Source organism: Miniopterus natalensis, chromosome 1 (genome assembly GCF_054644295.1).
Source record: "Miniopterus natalensis isolate mMinNat1 chromosome 1, mMinNat1.hap1, whole genome shotgun sequence".
Lineage (NCBI taxonomy): Eukaryota > Metazoa > Chordata > Mammalia > Chiroptera > Miniopteridae > Miniopterus > Miniopterus natalensis.
The window spans coordinates 56,251,069-56,277,639 of NC_142081.1; the positions used below are offsets into that span (position 1 = coordinate 56,251,069).

The following is a 26,571-nucleotide window of genomic DNA, read 5'->3' on the forward strand; positions in this document are numbered from 1 at the left end:
TCGAACCTGGGAGGAGAGCTCTATAGCCTACTCTTTACCACGATGCTGTGCTGCATCTCGCTCGGCCATAGCACCTGCCACTGACCTAAATACATATTTACCAAGGTAAAAATTTTCAGACAGCAGTCACCACTTTTTCTTTTTACCTTTTGAAGTCAACTTTAATATAATATTTGTTTTACCCACTTATGGTAAATTTAGAATCTTACCAACTGTTAATAATTTGTGTTATAGCCCAGCCAGGCATGGCTCAGCTGTTGAGCATCCACCTAGGATCCAGGCGATCAGGGTTCGATTCCCAGTCAGGGCACATGCCCGGGTTGTGGGTTCGATCAGTGACTCTCTCATCATTGATGTTTCTATCTCTCCCTCCCTCTCCTTTCCTCTCTCTGAAATCAATAAAGATATATTAAAAAAAAAAAAAAGTTTGTGTTATAAACTTTGCATTTTAGTCATTACCTCGGGAAAAGGAGATTTAGCAATAACTGAGCATAATATTAGCTAAACCACTAGCTAGCGTACAGCCACAGTAGAATATTTTGTAAGAAATGAGATCAAAATCCCAGCTATTTTTCCTGATACTTGATATGAGATAACATTCAAGCTGCTACTTGCTCAAGGGTTAGGCACAAAGTTGGCAGAATCGACTTTCTTAAAGACATTATAAACAGGGATAAGCAAAGTTTTAAAATGTACACAAAGTATCTTTCTGAGATACCAGAATCTCCAGACTTGAAGAAACCTTGAGATGAACTAGTTTGTACAGCTAAGGCCTGCAGAGGTTAAGGGACTTGTCCAAGTAATTAATGTTATCCAAGTGGTGACTGATCAAGCAGGGGCTAGGGTTCAGGTCTCCAGACCAGCACACAGTCTTCTTTCCTCAGCACTGCATTTCTGACTAGCGCTATCTCAGGCTGCTGTCTTGCACACAATGACATGAAAGACTTCTCACAGTCAAGAAACTATTAGTTGCCCTAATAAAGACACTACATTTAATTAACTCAGGAATCATGATGTCTTATATTTAAATAAGTAGAGTATATATCAACTTAGCTTAATTACGATGCAGCTAAAAGTTTGGTTCCTGTGGCTTAGATCTTGAAGGACAGTCAGGCCTACCTTCTGTTCGTTTGTAGCAGTAGAAACAGTCGCGTAAAATGTACGTTAGTGCTGTCCTGAAATCCTCAAGTGTAATTTTAGAATAAGAAGCCTCAAGCTCTAGAAGTGCACCTTCTCTCCACAGAACTGTCCTTTACATAGAACTAGCTTATTGTCTTTTTTATGTGGTCTGGGTACTTCTTTTCAACACCAAAGGAACCATGGTGTTAACGAAGTTTTTGCCTCAAAAGCAGTTCTCTTAAGGAAGAGAAACCTCTCCCCTTCCTTTGGCTTATATTAGAAGAATGATGCATTTATTTTTGTCACCTAGCTCCTTCTTTTCCTGAGTTTTGGCTGTGCTTTGTGAATGATCCATATCTATTCAAAGTTCTTTGCAGAGAAAAAACTCTGCCCTGTTCCAGGAACTCCCTGGTCTCAGAAAGCCCTGTAAACTATAAAAGTTTGGTACGTGGGGCTCCCTGGGTCCTTGCTACTCAAAGAGTGTGGTCTGTGGACGAGCAGTGCAGGCACCGCCTGGGAGGTTGTTAGAAATGCAGAGTCTCAGGCGTGAATCAGAATCTACCTTGTAACAACCTCCCCTCGTGAGTTGTATGTGCCGTCCTGGGTGCTTTTGTATGAACACCTATTGCTTCTCTCTGGTCTAGAGTAAGGCTGAGATCACTGTACCCCCAATCCCGAGGTAAAACCATAGGTGGACAACAATAAGGCTTTTGTTTTTTGAGGACATAGTTGCATTAATTTTGCCTGACAATTGTTAAACTTGGATTGGAAAAAACTTTAGGTAAAACTTTAGGCAAAAGCATATGATACAGCTTAGGAAGGCAGCCATAAGAATGGGATAAATTTATATATTACAAAGCTTTTAGTGATTAAAGGAATAAACTTCAGTTATCTAGAAAGTTTATTGATATGAAATGTTTCAGCCATGGTGGTGTCCCCAAAGAAGTGTTTATCTCTTAAATCCATATTCCAATACCATATATTTATTTTCTATCTGCTCAAACTCACTTAAACAATTATAATTTTAGTTTGACTTCCTATAAATTGAAGCAATTGCTCTTACCTATTAAACTAAAATTTTTATAAATAAAAGGAAGAGAAGAGATGAAATCCCCTTACATAAGAATTCTAAATAATATATGAAGATAAACCTCTCTCCCCTTCCAGACTGGTCCGAGGGTCTCACTTCCAAAGAACGGAGAATGGAAAGGAAAAATACTAACTTTACAGTGGAGAAACCTGACAAATGCCATTTTAACCAAATGATCAGGGTTAAATTGACATCACCAGTAGTATCATGGGGATGTCACTTACCTCCTGATATAAGTGATGAGAAGGGCACTTTGTATCTATGGCATTCTTTCCCATAACACCCATAACCCCAGTCTAGTCACAAAGAAAACAGAAGACTTCAAGGCACCATCTACAAAATACCCAAACAGCACACCTCAAAACTGTGATGGTCATGAAAAACTAAGACTAAGAACTGGTCACAGGCCAGAGACCAGAGAAGACATGACAACTAGATGGAATGTGGAATCCTGGAATGGAAGAACATTAGTGGACAACTAGAGCAATCTGAATAAAGTCTGAAGTTCAGTTAATAGTAATAATGCACAGTGTTGTTTCCTCAGTTTTGACAAACATAGCATGGTAGTTAATATAAGGTGGTAACATTGCAGGAAACTGAAACTGGGCCACAGACATACAGGAACTCTGTCCTATCTTTGTAAGTTTCCTATAAATCTGAAACGTGTAATGGAGAATAAAATAAAACTTCCCACAAGCGCGTACAAATGTTTCAACATTAAAGTGAGATTTCTCTTGACACATAGATGCTACAAGTTTTCTAAACCTGGAAGTTAAACCTGGAAGTTGAATTCTCAGAGTCTAAAATCCAGGTCCATTTTCCTAAAGCTCACTTAACTCTTGAAAACAGAATTGCACTGAGAAGTGATCTCAGCAACGTGTGATGAATTTGGATGGGTTATTTGGCCTTTCTGAGCCACAGTTATCTCATCTACAAAATGAGGTCCTCCCCAGTTCTAAAATTCTATAAGTAGTCCTTTCTCAAATATTTGAAACATTGTTTTAAGGTGTGGTATCAATTCTGAGGGGGGAAAAATAGTAACATAGTGATTAGTTGATTAATTCTACAAACATTTATTAAGCGGTGATCCCTATGGTAGGTGCAAGTGCTTGCCCTCCAGAGGTCTCAGTCTGGAGGAAAGGGACAGATCTGTATATAAGCCGTTACAGCCAGGTGATAAGTGCCATATGAGAGGTGTTAACAAGGTGCACTGGTGCACAGGGAGAAATTGCTTCCCTCTGCCTACAGAGGCCAGGGAAGGCTTTGGACCTAAGAAACTAGGAAGACCATGAAATATGACTATTTAATCTAAACAGAGTCAGTGTGGAGTCAACCATATAGCAGTAAACATTTATTACAACTGGCTGTATATGAAAATCTGGGATTACTGGATTTCCCCATCTATGAATTGGCTGCTGAGTCAGAAGTGTGGTTGCTACAGAGCTGGGCCAGAAAAGCACAGGTGTCTCATTTTGCAGATTCACTCTCTTGGAGATGTGGAAATGCATGAAATCTGTTCCCTGCAGTGACTTAACTGTTGCCACATGAACAACATGCTAGAAAAGGCCGTGTGTTGGCTGTCATTTCTAAATCAAGCCTTCATAAAAAATGCATGCCTCTCCCATCATTCCATTTCCATCTTACGACTGAATATTTGTGGCTCCAGCCTTGCAATCTTCAGTCTTAGTATATAGTTTTGCTTTTAAATTCTGAACAGCACAGTAGAAACAGAAATTTAGGATTCTTAAGTGAAAGTTCAAAATTGGCTCCACCTTTGACCCTAAGCTTGCAAATTCTTAATTCTATTTGGGGAGAACTTTCTTTAGTGAGGAGAACATGACTGGTGGGAGGTGCCACTTAAATGATCTTGGGGGGGGGGGGGGGCTGTGAATGCTTTCTCCTGGGATGTTGCCCAAGCGAAGAAGGAATGCTGGAGAAGGGTACAGAAAACTGGCAGATGTTATTTCTCCATTTCCCAGGGCCCAACTAGAGAAGTTCCTTTTGCTGGGAGTGATAATTCTGGAAAATTCCTCACAGCAACAAGCGGGATAGGCAGAATTGAAATAGCAAGCACAGACCTGAGAGAACTGGGCAGAGTGCAGGAGAGACAGAAGTGCATTCCCACACTAATCTCCCCATCCTGCCAGATCGTGGCGTGTGTGGACACGAGAGCAGCCAGGTGGCTTTGGGAGGTTTTCTCCCAGAACAGTGTCTACAGTTTTCTTGGGGCATAGCTGCGAGGGAAAACATCTGTGACAACAAGAGAGTTCTTGTAGGTATAAACAGAACCCTTTGCTTCTTAAAAAAAAAAATCGCATTTATGTTTCTTTTTCTGATTGTAAATGTAATAACGGCTCATAGAGAAAACGATACAAGTTGCAGAAAGAAGAATATATCTTATCCAAATAGGCACTATTAAAATTGTAGTGAATTTCCACCCTAGCTGATTTGGCTCAGTGGTTAGAGCATCGGCCCACGTACTGAAGGGTCGCAGGTTTGATTCCTGTCAAGGGCACATACCCTGGTTGCAGGCTTGATTCCTGGCCCCTTGAGTGGGAGGCAACCAATCAGTGTGTCTCTCCCTCTCCCTCTCCCCTCCCCTCTCCCTTCCACTCTCTCTAAAAAAAAAAAAAAAAAATCATGGAAAAAATATCCTTGTGTGAGGATTAACAACAACAACAACAAAAATTAGTGAATTTCTTTCCAGGGTTTTATTATGCATAGATATTCAACATGGTTGAGAGACTGCCGTATATGTACAATTTCATATTCTCTTCCTAACAGCATGACATAAGAACTGTCCCAGGTTATTAAAACTCTTTTTAAACATTCTTATTAGTGGCTGCATGTTTTAGCCTTCAGTGAAGTTATTCTAAATCCTAAATGCATTCATTTAGTTCAGAAATACTCATTAAAATTTTTTTATTTGTTCAGTTAAGGGCCAAATGCTGACTGCGTGGTAATTTCCTTACCCATTCTCTACTTGTTGGTTATTTAATTGCTTCTCATTTCATAACATTTTTTGAGGACCTGGGCCAGAAGTGAAAATAGTGGGTCATATTGGAGAGGGTTGAAAAAGTCCTGGGGGAGGAATTTGGGCTGAAAGAATGAGATGAGGAAGAAGGTCCAGTGAGAGCCACCTTCCCACCACTAAGGGCATCCAAAGGATATTTACTGTAAAACCCAAAATTGTTCACAGGCAAAGAAATTTCTGTGGTACTGACATTATGTAACATAATCATGGAGATTCACCAACCTCTGCATCACTTCTGGAATTGGCCCATATGCCTTCCTCTCTCTCGGGTGCTGACTAGAGAGGTGACCCACCCCTGGGCAAGCACCGCCAGTGCTCGTGGCTGTTGGGTTAGGAAATGAAGGGCCAGCCTATGTGAGGCACAACTTTTCCAGCAAGGTGAGTGGAGCTCTCTTGGCCCCTGCTGAAAGTCTTAAGGTTGGACTTGAGCGAGAATGAATCCGTAGTCTCCTCCCAGAAGCGATGGGACAGCCCCTTGGGTTCCTGCCCTTCCTGATGTTCTCCGTTCTTTGGCTGTAGTGCACGGGGCAACACTACACCTGTGTTAAAATGCCCTCCCTTCTGTGCTTGTTTGTCAGTCTCATACCATGTCCTGGTCTTTATCTTCAGCTATGTCTGACCTATAGACATAGCTAAATTTAAAAAGTTTAATTTGTCAAAGACCCATTGCCACACAGTCTTACAGGTACAGTGTTATCCTGAGAAGGGAACGATCTGATACATAGCTCCTGGAAGAAACACTCAGAGATATCCTGAGGGGTGATGGGAGCATGTGACACAGCCTGAAGCAGCTCACAGGACAGTGTCAGGCATTAGGAGCAGCTGGACTACATGTATACCTCGTGTTATGCAACAGCTATTTCCCTGAGAATTTGTGAGAAAAACAAGAGGTATAGAAATGAAGGGCATACAGGCTGGGTTTGAATTTGGCTGTGTCAACTGACGTATTCAGAGGAAAGATGGGGTGGGGGCGGGAAGGGATTGACCATGAACTTACATACGTCTACTGTATGCATAACCCATGGGCGGACAATAGTTCAGGGAAGGCCTGGGGGGGCAGGAGCAGGTTGGGGGGTCAAGGGAGAGGGGGAAAGGGGACATCTGTAATACTTTCAACAATAAAGATAAATGTTTTTTAAAAGAGGGTAATTGTATAAACTGAAAGTATAAATAAAATGTGTGGAATTTAGAATTAAAAAAATAATTTGGCTGTGTCAGCTACTTGGCAGCTGTTTAACTCTGGACAATTTATTTGACCTCTCTAAGGCTCGGTCTCCTCATCTACATGAAATTATTGTAAGAACACGTCCTCATAGATGAGTAAATGAGATAACATATATGAAGCTCTCATCTGGCACATCATAAGCACTCAGTAAACAGTAGCTATTATTGTTAAGTAGAGTGGAGGTGACTTTAAAATTAAAGTCAGCAAATATTAATTGAGCACCATTAAGGCCAGGGCCATGTGATAGACCACCCCCCACAAACATGAACAAAAATACTTTATCTTTTCTATATGGGTTTATTTATATTAAAATACCTTTTTCAAAACAGATTTATTACATTATCTACTAAATTCTAAGCAAGCCTCCTCCAAAGGAAACATTGGTGATAATGTCTCTTATGAGCCCATTGTTTAATTCTTTAAGAGTAAACTGTATTCACTACCTATTTACTCTAAAAGAGAAATTTCCTCTCAATCATTTAACTCTGAGCTTACCTTTCATAATTTTTTAAAGATAAAGAGTGTTTTTAAACAGAGTCCTATGCAATCTATTTAAGTATTCTCACTGTATTTTTAAACAACTATTGATTTTGCCTCACGTGAAGGAAGGATGTCAGTTCCTGTAAATGGCCATCAGTCCCTCCCTATACAAAGGCGTTTCAATTTGGACCCATCAAGACTGAGGAGACCCGAAGAAGATGTACAAAATGGTCAATAGGCATATGAACAGATTCTCAACATCATTAGGCATCAGGGGGATGCAGATGAGATCCACGATGACATACCATGTCACAACCACTAGGATATAATAAAAATGATGGGTTCCAAGTGTTGGTGAGGAATTGGAGCCCTCACACATTGCTTGTGGGAATGAGAAACTGGTGCAGCTACGTGGGAAAACACTGCCAGTTCCTCAAAATGTTAAACATGGAGTTACCGTATGATGCAGCGATTCCAATCCTAGGTATATATCAATGAGAAATGAAAACATACATCAACACAAAAATCAACCTATTGCCAATGAGGAAGAAGCAGCCCAGAGTTCACAGTCTATGCCATTTCATCTGGGGGAAGAAAAAAAAAGCAGCAATTAAAGACCAGGGAGTTCCCAGGTACCACCCATCAATAACTTTACAGATTTGGCCCAGCATTAGACAAACAAGCCAGTATGGAATACTTGTGCTTCTAATTGATGAGGTCAATCTAAAAATGGTTACAGATTTTTTTTCTTTTTTCCAAGAGCAAAAAATAAATAAGATAGAAGAGGGGGTGAGGAAAGTGCTTTGAATTGCTTTTATAGTAGCAGAACTGGCTTGGTGGCTCTATCCACAAACTTTCCCCTGGATTCTAGGAGGTACGTGTATGTCCTATGGTTATAATAAGAGGTTTTTTTAATGTAAAACCTAATGACACCCTAGCCTCGTGATTTCCAGGTACTCCCAATTCTTACATCTGCAGAATTAAAAGATTGTTTTTAATGAGTGCCATGAGGAGGCCTCAGATCCCAGAAACAGCATAAAATAATGTCAATACCATTTGTTATGTATACTGACTGTACTCTGAAATTTCTTTATTGAGGAGCACATCTCTGGCCACCCAAAGTCCACTGAGAGAATTAGACCCTGGAAATTACTGCATTTAATTGTTTGGGGAAGGCACTCTGTAAATTTTAAGAAATAGGAATTTCCCAAAACCTTCACTAGAAGGTAAAGGAAACTAGCTCCAGGTCAGACAGCAGGTTAGTAGTAGAGCTAAGATATAAACCTAGACTTACTGACTCCTTTCACCCTATGATCACATTTGGAGGCCTCCTTATTGTTATATCTGATAAAATATTACCTCATATTCACATAACTCAAGCGCAACACCAAGTTCGGTGCCTACAGACTCTCCTTTTGGCCCCTCAACGACCCTGTGTGCTTGGGACAATAAATGCAATTGTTTTCCCTTCCAGGATAAGAAGGTTGCGACTCAAGAAGACACATAGTAGTCTATAGAGAGGCAAGATTAGAACCCTGCTCCCCCCACTGCTTCTGCACGGATCTTCCCACCATGGCATCCTGGTTGGGGCCTGCCATCAGTGAACTTTGGAAAACAAGTTCGAGACACCAGAATTTAAAAGGCAGCTCATTAAAAATAAATAATTACATATTTTGTAAGTGGAGCAAATGAAGTACTCAAAGCTCTCTGTCCCCTCTCCTGCTAGGAGCTTAAACGTTAAACTGAGTTCTCTAGTTTTGCACAAATCCACAGCCATTAAGACTTTGCACTGTTAGGAAACTCCTTTCCTAACAAATGTAGCCTTATCAAATTGAAACAAAACTTTAACTACATGAAACGGAAGGGAAGAAACTGTCCGTAGTCCTCCCTTACTTCTGACCCACATTTGTCTCTATTTTCATGATTTGAGTTTCTGAAGCCAGGGGCACAGGGCCAAAGGCCGTTTGGAACGGCAAGGATTCCAAAGAACACCTACCGGGCTAGTGCGCGGAAAGCGCCCCCGGGGGAGAGGAACGCCCCGACCCCAGCTGAGCGCCCCAGCCTCACTCCCGCTGTTCCCTCCGCAGCCACCTAACCTGTCGGTGGTTCGTTCACAGCAGTACGAGGGAACTGGGTCAGTGCGCACAGATGAAGCTAGACGCGTGACTGTACTCAGTCTGGCATGCTTAAAGTCACAGACGTGAACTTAAAACAGTAGCTGTATATACTATTGCGTTGACTTGGTCGGAAGTCGCGGCCCCCTCCCCTCCCCTCCCCTCCCCTCCCCTCCCCTCCCCTGGGACACTCGCGGGCCTCCCTGGGTGCAGCCGGCGGCGCTCCTGAGCGCAGCGCGAGCCCGCGGGCTGGTCGCCCGCCTGCGGGCCTCAAAAAGGGCAGGCGGGGGGCGCTGGACCCTGCGCCCCGGGCAGTCCCTGGCCACTCCTGAGTCCGGAGGCCCCGCCACCTGTTCCCAGCAGCCAATGGGCGAGAAGGGGGCGGCCGGAGCGGGGCGAGGCTACTAAAGGCCGCGGGCCGCGCGCCCCGACACCCAGCTGCGGGCGCGCTCTCGGGACGCCGGGCGGACGCGGCGCGGCGCAGGGACCATTCGGCTCGCGGACCAGGCGGGCGCGGCGCGATGCTGCGGGTGCGGTGTCTGCGCGGCGGGAGCCGCGGCGCGGAGGCGGTGCACTACATCGGGTCTCGGGTGCGTGCGCCCCCGGCCTCGCTCCCTCGCTTTTTCCCCAACCAGCATTGCAAGATCTGGTCCCTTCTGCCCCCCCCCCCCCCAGAAGCGCGGCTTCAGGAGGCTTTGCTGGCAGCGGGGAGCTTGGCGGTGTCCCCGGGGACAGGGGGCATTCATTGGGGTCCCGCCCCGTGGGCACATTAGGTCTCTGCGCGCCCTCCGCGCAGGGGACGCCGCCCTCCCCAGCCGGACCCCCTGCGCTCCTCGGGGGTGGAGGCCCAGAGTGAGGGGATGGGGCGGCACCTAATACCTCTTAGTAAAAGGGTGTTGTTATTCGGGTTCGTTGCCTTCGGGGGGGCCTAGAGTTGGGCATGCGTGTGGGGTGGGCGGGAGGAGAGGCAAAGTGGGGGTTGAGGGCCGAGGGGGAGCGAGCAGGCCCACTCCAAGGGTCACACCGAGCCCTGAGTCGCCACGAGAAGTTGGAGCGAGTTCAGTCCGCCCGCCGCGCGCCCGCCGCTGCCCTGGTGTGTGAGTGCGCGCTGCTGACCCTCCCCAGCTCCTCAAACCCGAATATCAAGGCAGTCTGGCTGCCCCCCGTCACCCCCTACCCCAGCGATTGCTTCTAGAACAGCTGCCGCGCTCCTTGCTTCGGTCCCCCCACGGCTCCCCCTCTGCGCCCTTCCTAAGGCTTTAACAGAGTGGGACAGCGGTTTGGGGACTCGAGGTTTGCCCTGTGGATGAGGGACTCCCCCTGCTCTTGATTTCTACAGGCCCTGCATTTTCAAAAGGCTTCTTGTGACGTTCTGAGATCTCCTTTCTAGCTGTTCCATGTGTGCCTGGGCGGATCCCTGTCCTGGCCAGGGGGGCGTGGGCCGTCCCTAAACCAGAGGAGATGGCAGGCGCTTGGTCATTTTCAGAATCCAAGTGCCAAAGAATGTGAAATGTGTGTCAGCAATGGAAAAAATGTGGTTTGAAACAGATTGTTTTGAAAGATAAAGCCCTTTACGTATTTTCACTTGTGGGGGAGAAAAAGGTCTCATCTTTGACACTGAGAAGGGAAGGAGACTCCCTCCTCCCCGCTGGTCTTGGCAGGGAGACAGGGAGCAGCTTTCTGCGGCTTTCTGGGGAGAGGGGGCCCAGCATCCGCAGATGAGCTGCTTAGTTTGATTAAAGCTTGATCGCAGAAAACCATTCTGAGATATAATTGGGGTGTACGGTGGTCGGGACAGAATCCTCTGAGGGGTTTTAGAGAGTTACACCGGTTAACATAACAGATAAGATAATGTGTAGGTAAACAGGGGGGCGAAACTCACCTGTAACCACGGCCCACCTGTAAACTAACACCTGGGCTTACGCTCTCCAGAAAGTTTAAACGTCTCATCCCACCTCTCCTTCCCCTCCCCCAAGCGCTTACTGTACAGTACTTCACCATAATCTTTCCTTTTTTCTTGGAAGCTTGGAAGAACCTTAACGGGATGGGTGCAGCGAACTTTCCAGAGCACCCAGGCAGCTGCGGCTTCCTCCCGGAATTCCTGTGCCGCCGAGGACAAGGCCACTGATCCCCTGCCCAAGGACTGCCCGGTCTCCTCCTACAATGAGTGGGACCCCTTAGAGGAAGTGATAGTGGGCAGAGCGGAAAACGCCTGTGTCCCACCATTCACGGTGGAGGTGAAGGTAAGGAAGGGTGTTGTCGTGTCTGAAGCGGGGTCACGCCTCACCTTCGGCAGCCTGGCTCCCGCTCCCGCTCCCCTAACTGCAGTTTCGGGCATTCCTGTGTACTCAGGCTAAAACACGAAAGAATCATCTTTGGTTTCCATGTCAGCCACACCCTCCTCGTACATTCTCCAAGATCTAACAAGCCCTTTGTCAAAACGAACCTTGCGTCCACCCCTGTGCTGCTGGCTCAGGTCAGGTGGTCATCTCCTGCCTGGACTGTTGCCGTTAACTCCTAACGGATCCCCTTCCCCCATTTGCTCTTTTTTTTAAACCAAAATTCAGTCATGTTCCTCATGCTGGTCTTACTCATCCCCCGTGTATTTTCTACCTCTTTGCTTAGGATCAGGTCCTCATGGTATTCAAGGTCCTTCACAATCTGGCTCTTGTCCGCCTTTCCAGGACTCCCCGTTTCACTCACTGACTCATCTTAGAGATGTGTTCGTATGGCAGGTTAGCAGATGTGCCTTCCTATTGGGTCTCTCTCACCTGTAATATTCCACTCTGGTTTCCAGCAGACTTTTAAAGATAACCATATAAGCAGCCAAACCAGACTACTCACGAATGCCCTAACAAGCCTCACGCCTTTGCTCCCACCTAGGTCTCTTCCACGCTTCTTCCAGCACCCCTCTTACTACCACCTAGCTCCAGTGGCACCTTCCACAAAGCTTAGGATTTCCCTGCAACAAGTAATACCTCCCTTTTAAAAAACTCCTAGTGTTCTTCATCTGTGATATTCTATGGCCAGGGCCTCCGTGGTTTGATGTTCAGGTTACATACGGCATAAAGGTCCCATATCTGAGGGAGTGCCGTCTACGCTGTAGACAGCCTGTGCTCCCATCATGGGTTACAAATATATCTGCAGTGTATTTAAGTTCTTCCTGAATATTGACATTTGTATTTGTAATGTGGGTTGAGGAAATAAGTTGTTTTACACCGTTGTCATCATCAGAAGTGCTGCCTATAGCCGGGCCGGCGTGGCTCAGCTGTTGAGCATCAACCTGTGATCCAGGAGATCAAGGTTCGATTCCCGGTCAGGGCACAGGCCCAGGCTGCGGGCTCGATCCCCAGTAGGTGGCGTACAGGAGGCAGCCGATCATTGACTCATCATTGATGTTTCTATCTGTCTCTCTCTCCCTTTCTCCTTTCCTCCCTCTCAAATCAATAAAGATATATTTTTAAAAAAAGAAAAGAAAGAAATGTTGCCTACATTGTACCAGGCCCCCAAAGGTATTAGCAGAAAATAACTTATATTTGGAGAGATACTATGTTCACATAGAAATGAAGACTAATACTAAGTATCTTAGGCCAACCAACTGGCAAGGCAATTGGACTGAAGTTGCCGGAGAGCTAAAGAAAAAACAATGACCAGGTACTGCATAGCTGGAAAGAAAATGATTCTTGACTTAGACCTTGAAGTCAGAGTAATAGAAAAAGTAATAACTTCTAATTGTTCTGAAACTACTTGTGGTTCTGATGTTTGAAAAAGATTTTAAATATGTTAGGGTTTTTTTTTCCCATTGATTTCAGAGGGAGGAAGGGAGAGGGACAGAGAACCATCGATTGGCTGCCTCGGCATGCCCCCTACTGGGGATCACGCCGGAAACCCCGGCATGTGCCCTGACCGGAATCGAACCTTCTGGTTTATAGGTTGACGCTCAACCACTGAGCCATGCCGGCAGGGTTGATACTTGAAATTTGATGAACAGATTAATTTATATACCGTCTGCATGTTTTAATTTTTTTTTTAATTCTCACCTGAGGACATTTTTCATTGATTTTTAGAGAGAGGGGAAGGGCGGGAGGGAGAGAGAGAGGTGGGGGGGGGAGAGAGAGCACCAGCGAAAAGCATCAGCGTGAGGAACACTGATCAGTTGCCTCTCCCATGGGCCTGGACCTGGGCCGGGGGATTGAACCTGAAACCTAGGCATCTGCCCTCACCGGGAATTGAACCCATGACCTTTCAGTGTACAGAATGACGCTCCTATCAACTGAGCCACACCGGCCAGGGCCACATGTTTTAAAAGGCATGATCTTTTTAAAGTCTTTTCTTGGAAAGATGTCCCATCCCCTAACCATTTTAATTAAGTGAAATTAAATTTCAGTTTCAGGCATTAGTTTATCCTTCTACTTGTCTTTAAAATTATTGATACTGTGTGATCTTATGTAATCAGAATTCTCAGACATTATTTTGAGTTTTATGTCACTTGATTTATAACTTTGAACTTCGTAATTTCATGGGACTGTGGGAAGTGAACCAGGCTGAACTCGGGAGACAGGATTGAATTGGGTATTTGATAAAAGCCTGATAACTAGTCTCAGTGAATCAGCTGTTTGACCTTGTGCAAGTTTACACAAAATTTCTGGGCCTCCGTAAAATCAAGATATTAAGAAGCTTGCTACCTACCTAACACAATTAAATCTGAAGGTAAAAGGTTACATGTTGAGTATTTTAAAGGACAAAGCCATAACTCATTGTAGTTGTATGGATCCAGTTTGCTAATTACATTACGAAAGTACATTGGGGGGTAATGGCTGTAGATAGTAGTAGCATTAGCAGTACTGGTTTCATTTCTTTGGATATTTCTGCTTTATGCCACATACTAAAAAATAGGTATTGAGGGAGAGGAAAGCAAGCCTAAGACATTCATGACCCCTGGGGGCAGGGCCTTACCTTTTAATTGGAGGAAAATGACACAGATGTATTAATCAGCTGTGGGGACAATGAAAGATAAAACAATGTAGTGAACAGTTTACATGCAATTAGAGCTTAAGACGCGTGGGAAGATATAAGTGCTAGAGAAGCTTTAGGGGAGTGAGGAACATTGTTGTCAGGAAGCACAATTTTTAAAAGCTATATGGCTTTTTAATTCTGCAAAACATAATGAATACTTTCCACCAAATATGTGCTTTTTGTTTTGCTTTTGTCTTTTTTTATAAAGCCCTTGGTAAAGGACGTTTTATGAAATTCAAAATCAATCAAAATTAATGTAATAGGTTTGCACCTGGATAATTAAGAAATTTCTATTGAGATTTCCTATTGATCCTTTCAAAGTTCGTTTTAAAATCCACTTGGCCACCCTGCTGAAAGATTTTAGGCTCTGAAAGACTACAGAGTTTCTAGGAATGCAGCCACATCTCTATAATCTTATTAAAAACAGTATTTTAGTGTGTGTGGTTTTTTTTATCTTGCAGACACTTGGTAAATGATTGCTAACTCATTTAGCAGGGTTATAAAGGAAGTATAAATCGTTTCCAGCTATCTCTTGGAAAATGTAATGTACCCTGATCACTTGGACTTTGTCCAACCTTAGCCACTTGTTCAAACAACTTTTTTCTCCCCGGGGAAGTTTACTTTATGTAGGCAAGCTTCGCTCGGCACAAATAGTGACACAGGCTACCCCGGAATGTGCCTGGCAAGGCGACAGGCTGTGCACCTGCCATGACCCAGTGTTAACTTTTCAAAGGCTTCTTGTCCCGCAGTGGATTATAAAAGATGTGCCTGGCATGAGAAGGAGGAAGCGGTGAATGGGTGCAGTACCGGGATGTGTCTGAGAGGAATATAAAGAGTCATTATTACCCTCTGCTGTGGTTGCTGCTGCAGGACCTCCTAGGCGTAGAAAACTGTGGAGTGCTTTTGTTTTGTTTTTTTAAGAGTAGATTGATCTTAAAAAGTACATGGCTACATGGAACAGACTGGCGGGTGCCAAAGGGGAGGAGGGGAGGGTGACTGGATAAAGAAGGTAGAAGGATTAGCTAAAGAATATATTTATATACCAATGAACATGGATAGCAGTGCGGTGAAGGCCAAGGGAGGGGGGAGACAGGGTGGGTGGAGGTGGGCAAAGAGGGGAAATGGGGGGCATCTGCAACAGTGTCAACATTAAAAAGTTTTTTTCCCATTGCTTTTTCAGAAAGAGTGGAAGGAGGAGAGAGAGGAATATCGATGTGAGAGAGACACATCGAGTGGTTGCCTCCCACTTGAGCCCCGACTGGGGCCGAGCCTGCAACCGAGGTACGTGCCTTTGGCTGGAATCAAACCCAGGACCCTTTGGTCCGCGGGCCGATGCTCTAACCACTGAGCCAAACTGGCAAGGGCAGCATTAAAAATTTTTCATAAAAAACAGAAGTACTAAAAATTTTAATATTGATAACATTTTTCATGGGCCAGATATTGAGTCTGTTGTTTGCCTATTGATCTTCAAAAGTAAAGCAACTAACTAATAATTTAGACGGGTTGGCAAACTTTTCTATATAGGATCAGATAATAAATATTTCATACTTTGCAGATCATAGGTCTCTGTCGCAACTACTCAACTGTCAACTCTGCCATTGTAGTGCAAAACTAACCATAGACAGTACGTAAATGAATGTGTCTCTGTTCCCTTAAAACTTTATCTACAAAAACAGGCAGAGAGGGCAGATTTAGCCCATGGACTTTAGTTTGCCAGCCTCTGTTTTAGAGCTTCACTGGCATTCTTTGTGTTTGCTAAAGACCTGTTTTTCAGATTCTTTCAGAGAGAGGAAGGGAGAGGGAGAGATAGAAACATCAATTCATTGATGACAGAGAATCATCAATGGACCACCTCCTGCACGCCCCTTACTGGGGATCAAGCCCAAAACCCCAGGCACGTGCCCTGACCAGGAATCGAACTGTGACCTCCTGGTTCATAGGTCGACACTCAACCTCTGAGCCACACTGGCTGGGCTGTTTTTCAGCTCCTTACCCCTTCTCCAGCAGGCTCAGCTCCAGCCTAACTGATGTGAACCTAGATACTGAACTAACAAGGGTCAGGTCTGCTTCCATATGTTCGATATTTATTAGGCTGAGGTGAAAATAGAACTATAGACAGAAAATCTGGAAAAGACATTGTCTTTGACATTAAAGAGCTAGACATTCAGACTAACTATATTTCATTACTCAGTTTTCCCTTCCTGATAGCACTTACCGCTATCTGAAATTGTCTTATCTGACAGGATCAAGACTGGTAGTTGGTCATTTAATCAATGATATATGGAAATGTTTTTTAAATACCTGCTTTAAACATTTTTTTAAAACTTAAAATATATAAATGTACATTGTTTTGCCAACCTTTTGATGAAGGTCCAAGGCTTTTTCTTATTTGGATTTTCTGACTGGAATTCTGCTTCATCTATCTTGGTAAATTATATCCATATGCATCACCTACATTTCCCAATGTATTTCTTTAAATTGACTGGGAACGTAGCCACACGCAAAACAATCCCAATAAAGAATCCTCTCGATTTTTATACTTTTGAAAATCGATATTGTACAGTTGTACCTATCCTAATTTAACAGTAATTTTTAGCAAATTAAGCTTTTTTAAAAGCATTCGACTGTTTTCCATTCAGTTGTCTTTTAAAATGCATATAATCCTTGGTCACTTTATAAATGTTAAGCTTTTTTTAGCTACTAAAAAATGTGTGAATTTGTTTATTATATCACTTTCTTCTATGGCAAAAGGACCTGAAGCAATGCGAGCTTGAATGGCTTGGGGAGAGGAGAGGCGTGGTGGGGTGAGGCATGTCGGCCGGGCGGGTAGGAAGCACCGGAGGCAGACTTGCACTGCAGCCAATTGTGCAAAGTGGTAATTCTGCTGGATGGGGAAATCACTAATGGATTTTAAAGAGAAACAAAGCATATGTGAGAGTATGTCCCTAACCTTGAAGAGAGCGGCTCTCTATTTCCCTACAAAATACCTTTAAGTGATTTTCTAGATGGATAGCCCGTAGGTGTCCTTTTATTGTCTTACACCCTGTCATTTGTGCTCTTCTTTGATTTCATTGAGACTGTCTAACGGGACCACTTATGTCCTGTTTTGTCTACGAAGCGTGTACAAACTGGCCCAAGAGGGTTCCAAGCCAGTGTGAGGGCAGACATGCTGTGAATGGTATCAGACAAAAGAAACAAAAGGTCTTAAAACAGCAAGGGCATTTAGAACTTCCTCACTCGGCAAATACTGAGTGTCTTCCCAGGGACACTGCTCCGTCCTGGGGCTCGATGCTGGACAAGATGTGGCCTCAGCCTCTTTCCGTTAAGCTATACGAGTCACGGCTCACCACCCGCAAACCTATCATGAGTCGTGTTTTCTTCTGCTTCTAGGCCAACACATATGAAAAGTACTGGCCGTTTTACCAGAAGCATGGAGGCCATTATTTTCCCAAAGATCATTTGAAAAAGGCTGTTGCTGAAATTGAAGAAATGTGCAATATTTTAAAAATGGAAGGAGTGACAGTGAGGAGGCCTGACCCCATTGACTGGTCGTTAAAGTATAAAACTCCTGATTTTGAGTCTACGGGTAAGTGATGTCAGATCCCTAAACTGCTAGTGTGTTAATTCTGAATTTCTTTCTTAATGTGTAAGGAGAAAACTCTGATTATTTCTCAGAGATTCCTTTGTTTTAATAATTCTTCAAAACTTTAAAGATTATTTAGGAACAGTTCGGTTCTTTTTGATATGATTAAGATGTACACGTTCAAAACTACATTGTAAATCTGGAATCTCCTTGAAAGAATCAGTTTTTCTTAACTTTATGGTAATTTTGTTACATAAGAACAGTGGATTCTATTTAATTTTCCTCAAGAACAGAAGTTAAGAGAGGAAAAGAAACATTCCCATTTTATTTTTAACCAACTCTGCTACAAGATTGCTCATGTGCCTGAGTTCAGTGTTCTACTTTACAGTTCTAGAAGTGATCCTTGGCCCAGCTTTTATCTTGTGGCACTGATATATTCCCTGAACAACTCTGTTTCTGTGTAGGAAAAAAAAAAGCTTAGAAAAGGTGAAAACTTGGTGGTTCAGGACCTCTTTGACCAAGGACCCTACTGCTTCCATTTTTTTCTTTTGTCTTTTTTTTGTTTGGCTTCACCATCTTCACACAGAATTCATGTTAACAATCTAGTATTTATCATCCCATATTTTTTCCATTTGCATATAATTATACATTCACACATACAGATTTTCTGTACATTTCTTTAACCAAAAAATGGAATCGTAGTATGTAGACTTCTCTGTCTTGGCGATTAGCGTTACTGAGGCTGTCGCGGGTCTTTCTGGTCCGACAGGTTTATATGGTGCGATGCCTCGAGACATCCTGATAGTCGTGGGGAATGAGATTATCGAGGCTCCCATGGCCTGGCGCGCTCGCTTCTTTGAGTACCGCGCATACCGATCAATTATCAAAGATTACTTCCACCGCGGTGCCAAGTGGACCACGGCTCCTAAGCCCACAATGGCTGATGAGCTTTATGACCAGGTAAGTCCCTAACTACAGGTGCCCGTATTAGTAACTTTTCTAAATCATCCACAGAGAGTAAAATGGAGATTCTCTGACACCTTGAATTTGTTACGCATTTTTTGATAAAAAATAAGAGTAAATGATATTGTGATAATAACAGTAATAATGGCTGATACTTATTTGGTGCTTACCATATACCAGGTCTTGAGCTAAGTGTGTTATTTACATGCTTAGTCCTGTTTACACTTCACAATCACCCCATGAGGAAACAGTATCATGCTATTACAGGGAGCAGCAGAATTTGCCTGAAGGCACACAGCTAGTCATTGGTGGAGAGAGAATTCACCAGACTCTGTTCTCTTCTAGAAAAAAAATTTGGCCAAAGAATTTGGTCTACAGGCCAAATTCACAGTAAAAGAAAGTATATGTCCCTTATTAGGTCACTTACTATTTGATCATTTATAGAAAGAATTTAAAAAAAAACAAAATTTCTTCTAGAGGTTTAAAGACAGAAATAAATAATAAGTTCATTCCACCACACCCAAAGAAATTTGGCAGGGGAAACATGGCATCTCATTTTATGGTAAGAGGTAGGCTCAGGACCAAATTCCTTTTCCAAAAGAACAGAATGACTTCATCCTGTTGACTTTCAATGTTGTAGGTAGTGACATAAATCAATGTATGGGGCCATGGGATATTTTCAGAATCATTCCTGCCTCTGTACCACTTGCTTCTAAGTATCAGGAAATTGCCGTTGTGCCATTTTTTGTTGTTAGTTGGTTTTTTTGGTTTGGTCAGTATAGCCCAACATCTTGCATGTTTTAGTCTAGAACAGGGTAGCGATATTTTGGGAAATGATGATGATAGACTAATTTTCTTAGTAATGAATGTCCTATAAATAATTTTCTCATGAACCAGTGCATTGTGTGTGTTCATTCTTGTTCCAATCAGGATTACCCCATTCATTCTGTAGAAGACAGACACAAATTGGCTGCTCAGGGAAAATTTGTGACGACTGAATTCGAGCCGTGCTTCGATGCTGCTGACTTCATTCGAGCTGGAAGAGATATTTTTGCACAGAGAAGCCAGGTTGATAAAGGCTGCCTCTGAAATTTCACACTTTAATATTGTATTTTTCAATTTACAAATTCAGATATTTTCACCCTATTTTTAGTTTTCTGATCGTAGAACCAAATCTTTATAGATTTATGTCTTCCTTTTGTTTTCAGGTTACAAACTACATGGGCATTGAATGGATGCGCAGGCATCTTGCTCCAGACTACAGAGTGCATATCCTCTCCTTTAAAGATCCCAATCCAATGCATATTGATGCCACCTTCAATATCATTGGACCTGGTCTTGTGCTTTCCAACCCGGACCGACCGTGTCACCAGGTAAGGAAGTTGTGAGGACTCTGGAAAAGTAACAGAGTGTAGCAGTTGAAGTCATTGCCGCTTTTAACTTTAAACACTTCCGTGATTCCTAATGGTTCCAAATGACAAATTCAGCAATGTTCAACATTATTATGACCAAATTGGATTGCTTATGTTATATTTACTACAAGAAGTCCAGCACTCGGACACATACAGTGTAGTGTCATCAGATTTTGGCTGCTTGCTGCTGTGAGAGCCTCGGGTTTGTGCCTATGTGTATGTTTCTATTGAACAGAGCGATATTACAGTAGTTCCCCTTCATCCACGGGGCATATGTCCCAAGATTCCCCCATGGATGCCTAAAAATATGGATAGTTCAAACTCTATTTATACTAAGTTTTTTCCTATACATACATACCTATGATAAAGTTTAATTTATAAATTAGGCACAGTAAGAAATTAACAACAATAATAATGAAATAGAACAGTTATAACAATATACTGTAATAAAAGTTATGTGAATGTGGTCTCTCTCTCTCTTTCTCAAAATACCTGGAATTTTCCATTTAATATTTTTGGACCATGGTTGACCACGGGTAACTGAAACCTTGGAAAGCAAAACCATGGATAAGGGGGGCTGCTATATATCATAACTTGCAGCCGAGGTTCCAGTTGCAGCTGCACTGCAAACAAGATGATCCCTGCCTATCTGGGCAATGTCACTGCCCAGGGGCAATGGGTGTCTTCTTCCCTCTCTCGTGGGTCAGGCCTCCTTCCGCCAGCCCTACCCCAGAGGGAGGCTGGTCCTATGCTTCCTACTTCTGCTCCCCACTTCCAGTTGGGTGGTGAGTAATTTTGTTCTTTGTTAGGCTGTAGTACATGTTTTTAAAATCACTATTTTACCATATCACTCTTCATTTTATCCCATAAACTTAGATCCAATGACGAAGATTAATTATACATTTCATTTTAATATAATTTATTGCTGTGCTAAGTGAACATAGGGACGGCTGAGCTATAATAAATAGGTCCCTAAGGACAATTAGTGTTCTTTGGTAGTACAGCCCTAACATTGTCTTTATACCATGGTCATAGATACAAAGTGACGGACTATGAAGTGGATGGACTATGGTTTGACACAGTCACATTTTCTCATAACTAAATAGTTAGGAAACATTTTCTATTTCTTTAAAGAGGATTTCTCAAAAAAAAAGTGTCTGGTATTTTAAAATTTCTGAAACCTGAGAGAAGCACAAGAATATTTTTAAAAGTTTTAACATTTCTGTTACTTTTAAATTTTAATCTGGTGATCTGGGGATTTTATGTACATTTTAAATTAGGATTCAGACAAAATCATACAAATGGCTTGAAAATTTAATTTCTTTATATTGACAATTGAGAAGATAGATTCTCAAAAATAATTATTAATCATAAGGACTACCAGAGACCAAAAATGATGAGAATAGTATATATAGATTTATGCCTCTTGGGTTTTTTTGGTCTTGCAGATTGATCTTTTCAAGAAAGCAGGATGGACCATAGTTACTCCTCCAATACCAGTCATCCCAGATGGTAGGTTTACTTTTATATACCCTCAGACTAAAATGATTACTTCACTGACCAAGAATCTTTCACTTACAGACAGCAGCTCAAATTTTAGACATTTAGAGAAAACATTTCCCTAGTAAGGAGTGAATGGCACTTGGGACTATGGAGACTAGAACAAGACTGCACTTGTGTTCACAACCTCTCCTTCCATAGAAAATGAGAGTGAAAAGATGGGGGAAATCAGTATAAAATAACATCTTGTAAAGCAAGAAATGACTTTGTAAATAAAGTGAAATCCACATGTGTAATGAGTATAGCTTGATTCATAATATTTATAAATTGTCTTAAGATAAAAATTTTGCAGGGAAAGTGAACTCTGAAAATTGAACTGTCACTTTAATATTCTTCACTTTCAAATCCTTGCCTTAAACAAAAACGATAGCAGACTTGATTTAAAAGTCGTTGCTACTTTTAGCCCAGCCGGGCGTGGCTCAGCGGTTAGAGCCTCCACCTGGGATCCAGGCAATTGGGGTTAGATTCCTGGTCAGGGCACATGCCCGGGGTTGCTGGCTCAATAAATGACTCTCTCATCATTGATGTTTCTATCTCTCTCTCTCCCTCTCCTTTCCTCTCTCTGAAATCAATAAAGATATATAAATAAATAAATAAATAAATAAATAAATAAATAAATAAATAAATAAAAGTTGTGGCTACTTTTAGATCACCCGCTCTGGATGTCTTCCAAATGGCTTTCCATGAATGTCCTGATGCTCGATGAAAAGCGCGTTATGGTGGATGCCAATGAAGTCCCGATTCAAAAGATGTTTGAAAAGCTGGGTATGTACAATATATGAGGCATGTTGTCATGTATGAAGAACTGAAGAAATGACATGCTAGGTTTCATCTATGCTTTGTCTAATTCTTTTTCTGTTCCTTTTAGAGGTACCAACTTACTATTTTGTAGATGGACAATATTTTTGTTTTCAACAATCATAACCTCGAAAGGTTGGCAGTCCATCCCGGGCCCCTCAGTCACTCCCTTAGCAATAACTTTGCCCATCCTCTGTGACTTACATAACCTCCTGGTGCCCATGTGTGTAGAACTACCCCTTTGTAGTTGAGCATATACATTAGTCAGCCCTTCCTCAAACGAGAAATTGCTGAGCATCCTTTAAAGGAATGTGTCGTTACATATTGTAAATGACACAAGGGTACAGACACGTAAGTGACTTAAATGTGTGATAAGCACAGTGAACAAAGTAATGAAATGCAATAGAGGATGTCAGTGAATCATTCAACTTTAGACTAAAGAGCAGAACTGATGTTCACTTGGGTTGGAGTTTGCTTATCCTGATATTCAAAATTTAGACCAGATATTCTAATACTAGGGAGGAAAGTGTCGAAAGAAAGGATTTGCATATAGCTGTTATATAGAGTGCAGAAGTATGTGTGTTGATCACTCCTAACATACGTGACGTATCCTGGGTGTCAAATAAAGCCAGGTAAGTAAACTTGTTGTAATTGCGTCATGTTTTTATTTATTTCAGGTGTATTACCCAGAAAAAAATTACTTGCCCCTTTCACACATCCCTTCTTAAAGCAGCGTTAGTATAAAAGGATTCGCCTGTCAGAGTCAGGTTGAGCCCAGTCTAATGATTTAACCCCGAATGTTACTCCACTTCTTTCCCTGGCTTTCATTAGGTAACCCAATTGCTTGGGTTCAGTTTCTTCAGCCAGTACAACTTTATTGTTTGTCAACTTAAAATATTATCGAGTACCAAAGATCTGATTTATCATTTTATTTGTAAAAAAGTCTCTTTAGACCCAGGGAACTTGTTAAAGCAAACCTTTTCAAGTAACTGAATTCTCTCCAACTCAGGATTAATATGGATCTAGCAGTCTGAATAGGACAGATTCATCTGTCTATCAGGAAATAATGCTTGCATTTGAAAGCTCACCCCTTATCCCAAGCCCACTCCTTACCTCTGTCCCACCTCCTCTTACTCTTCAGAGCCCTGCTCAGTCTCACTTTCTCAGGTAAGTCTTTCCAGATGACTCCTGCCGCCTTCCCCTCCCTGACGATACCAGTGGAAACTTTAGTGACTCTATAGCTTATCTTTCCCCTCAAAATAATGGGTTCTTGAGGGAGGAGAACAGATTTTCTTTTTAAAACCCCATTATGCCAACCACAACGGATTCTTCCTAAATACCACTGGTTGATTGGGCATCTCGTGGCCAAGTCAACACAAGTGGTACCAGATTATACTAATTAATTGTCTCAGTAGCTTCAGTACCAGTATGACCATACAACCCAGATATTAAAATATGAGCTCTGTTCCGTTGTTTCCTTAAGGTGGCCTGGTAACGTTAATTCTATCAGATCAACTTTGCTTGTATGTGAGTAAGTACAGTCAACCTTTCAGGTGGGGAAAATTATACTTTTCCTACTCAGTGGACACGATGAAATTAGAAACAGTCTGACGACATAGTTAAAGCATAATTCTAAACGGCCTTGACAGTTTAGTGCTTGATCGTTTTGAACATTTGACAGACGAGTGCGCTCATCCTTCCTATTGGCTTGTGGATAGTCAGTGGCACAAAATAGACTTCAGGGTCTCTGCTGACTTTTTGGTGAATGTTTTATATCAGAAGTGGAACAGAGCAGATAAAATATAACTGGTGAGGATAATATTGAAAGACTCCCCTGGGTTGGGTGTAGACTTAAGGATCAGAACCGCAGGATTCCCGCCCGTCTTTAGGCTCACTTTCTGTAGGAGCATCTTCATGTGGGCCCGTCTAACTGGCCACATCTCTCTCATTCAATGCAGGTATCAGTACCATTAAGGTTAACATTCGTAGCGCCAATTCCCTGGGAGGAGGCTTCCACTGCTGGACCTGCGATGTCCGGCGCCGAGGCACCCTACAGTCCTACTTTGACTGACCACACCTGACGGGGCTTGTGGCTTGGCCTCAAGCAAACCTGGGAAGCCCTAGGAAGCGTAGGGACAGAGTTCAACCTCCTGCTTTAAGAAGTGCATGAACTGTAGTGCTTTAAACAATCATATCCTTAACAGGGGTCGTAAGCCTGGTTTATTTTTATTCCTTTTCTTTGTTACAAGGAAAATAACTTGTGCTAGGTCTTACTCTCTACTCCTAAACTTATTTGCTGTTTGATTTCAAGCATAAAAATTTGGTGAATGTGTACCAAGACAGAAATTAGTCCTTCAAGTAACTTGGCCACTAATATTTAACCATCTACCTCTGTTTTTAATTTTCTTTCCAAAAGGCAGCTTGAACTGTTGGTCCTAATCTTTTTTTTTTTTTTTTTACTTTTTGCTACACTTGTGAATGTTTGTATTACTTCTTTTTTTCTGAGTGAAAGATTTAGAAATCTTAAGTAGAACCAGATAATTGTCTCTTTTTCTAATAATGAGTTTCAGTAATTTTTATTTTTTGTTTAAAAAACTAACCTAGACTATACAAACATGTACGTAAATTTTCCATGAAGGTTTCTAATATTCTCATCTCAACAGTGGTGATGTTTGCTACTAAAAACCTTTTCATACAGCTTACCTCATTTCAAGTGATTTATTTTAATCTCTTTTTCTTCTCTAAATTTTTACAGAACTATTTAGTGCAATAGGATATAACTATCAGTTCCCATCTCTAAATTTTGATATTCAGTATCAAATGGATACATTGCATCTTTGGTAACCTAAGATTTGTTTACAGATGTGCAAATTATTTAAAGTTCAGGCTTTAAAAGCATTAAAAAAACTAACAGGTAAATCCTACATGTGATGTGAAATAATTTTAAATGTTGAATACTGTACTTGTATTTTTATTCTAATAAAGTTTTGTGTTACAGAATGGACTCTATTAAGTTTGGTGTCAGCCTAATTATTTTGAGCATAAGTAAATGACAGGATATAACTCTTGGGACAGAATTCTAATGCTCTGAGATAATCAGTATATCCATCCCTAGTAGATAAAAATTTAAACCTGATTCTTGTATTCAGAAGTGTTTAACAGAGTCCAATTTTGTTCATTAATTTACTCATTCAAAAATATCTGAATGTCTTCTGAATATAAGGGACTCATCCTAGGCCCCAGAAAAGAAAAAAAAAAAAGAGTCTCTGTTCAAGATGCTAAATGTTTTGACTCATGAAAAATCTGGGTGGCGGGGGCTAGATTTCGTCCTTGCCAACACCTTTAGCTCCTGTGGGTCCTGGTGTCCTTTTCATCCATGACAGAAACACCCGTCAGTCCTAACTTGAACTGACTCCTGCTTTAAAAAGTCTATGCAATCTTGTGGATTGGTGCACACTTGGGGTATATATTCCCAGGCCAAAATGCTACTTCGCGATTGTATTACTCACCCCTCCACATTCCGCTCAGTGCCTATGCCAAACCTTCACTATGCTCTCTTACCTGATCATATTATTTCATTTTTCACTGAGAAAATGGAGGCCATCACATGTCAGTTCCCTCAGCTTTTCTGTTCTAATCCCGTACAGATTTTTTTTTAAACCCTCACCCAAGGATATTTTTTCCATTGCATTTCAGAGAGAGTGGAAGGGAGAGAGAGGAACATCGATGTGAGAGAGACACGTCTATTGGCTGCCTCCTGCTCTCGAGCTGACCAGGGCCAGGAATCGAGCCTGCAACCAAGGTACGTGCCCTTGGCTGGAATCGAACCCGGACGCTTCAGTCCACAGGCCGACACGCTAACCACTGAGCCAAACCTGCTAGGGTCCAATCCCGTACAGATTTATTTGCATTTGCATTCTCTGGTTAAAGTTCTTTCTCGCCTTGCCTTGACTGACTAAGCTTCTAAAGAGAAAAATCAGGCCTTCCTCTCATCATTTGCCTTTAACTTCTCAACCCTCTACAAAGAGACACTTCCCTCACTGCGGCAGAAAGAGCCAAACGTACTAACCAGGTCTAATCCATACAACTGTCCTTTGATCCTAATCTCTCTCTCTCAGCTGCATCAGTGATCATATTTTCTACGACTCCAGCCTGTGTGTTTTCCCTCAGCAAATAA

The 26,571-nt window shown here is 42.3% G+C and overlaps 1 protein-coding gene across 1 annotated transcript; it reads left to right on the top strand.

The window, feature by feature from the left end:
• Positions 1–9,583: 9,583 nt before the first annotated feature.
• GATM (glycine amidinotransferase) lies at positions 9,584–25,407 on the top strand. The gene is made up of 9 exons (XM_087814681.1): positions 9,584–9,652; positions 11,087–11,305; positions 17,469–17,664; positions 18,431–18,621; positions 19,555–19,692; positions 19,833–19,997; positions 21,485–21,548; positions 22,245–22,361; positions 24,353–25,407. Exons 1-9 carry the CDS (start codon positions 9,584–9,586, stop codon positions 24,463–24,465), a joined length of 1,272 nt encoding a protein of 423 aa, XP_087670807.1. The 3' UTR covers positions 24,466–25,407.
• Positions 25,408–26,571: the final 1,164 nt, after the last annotated feature.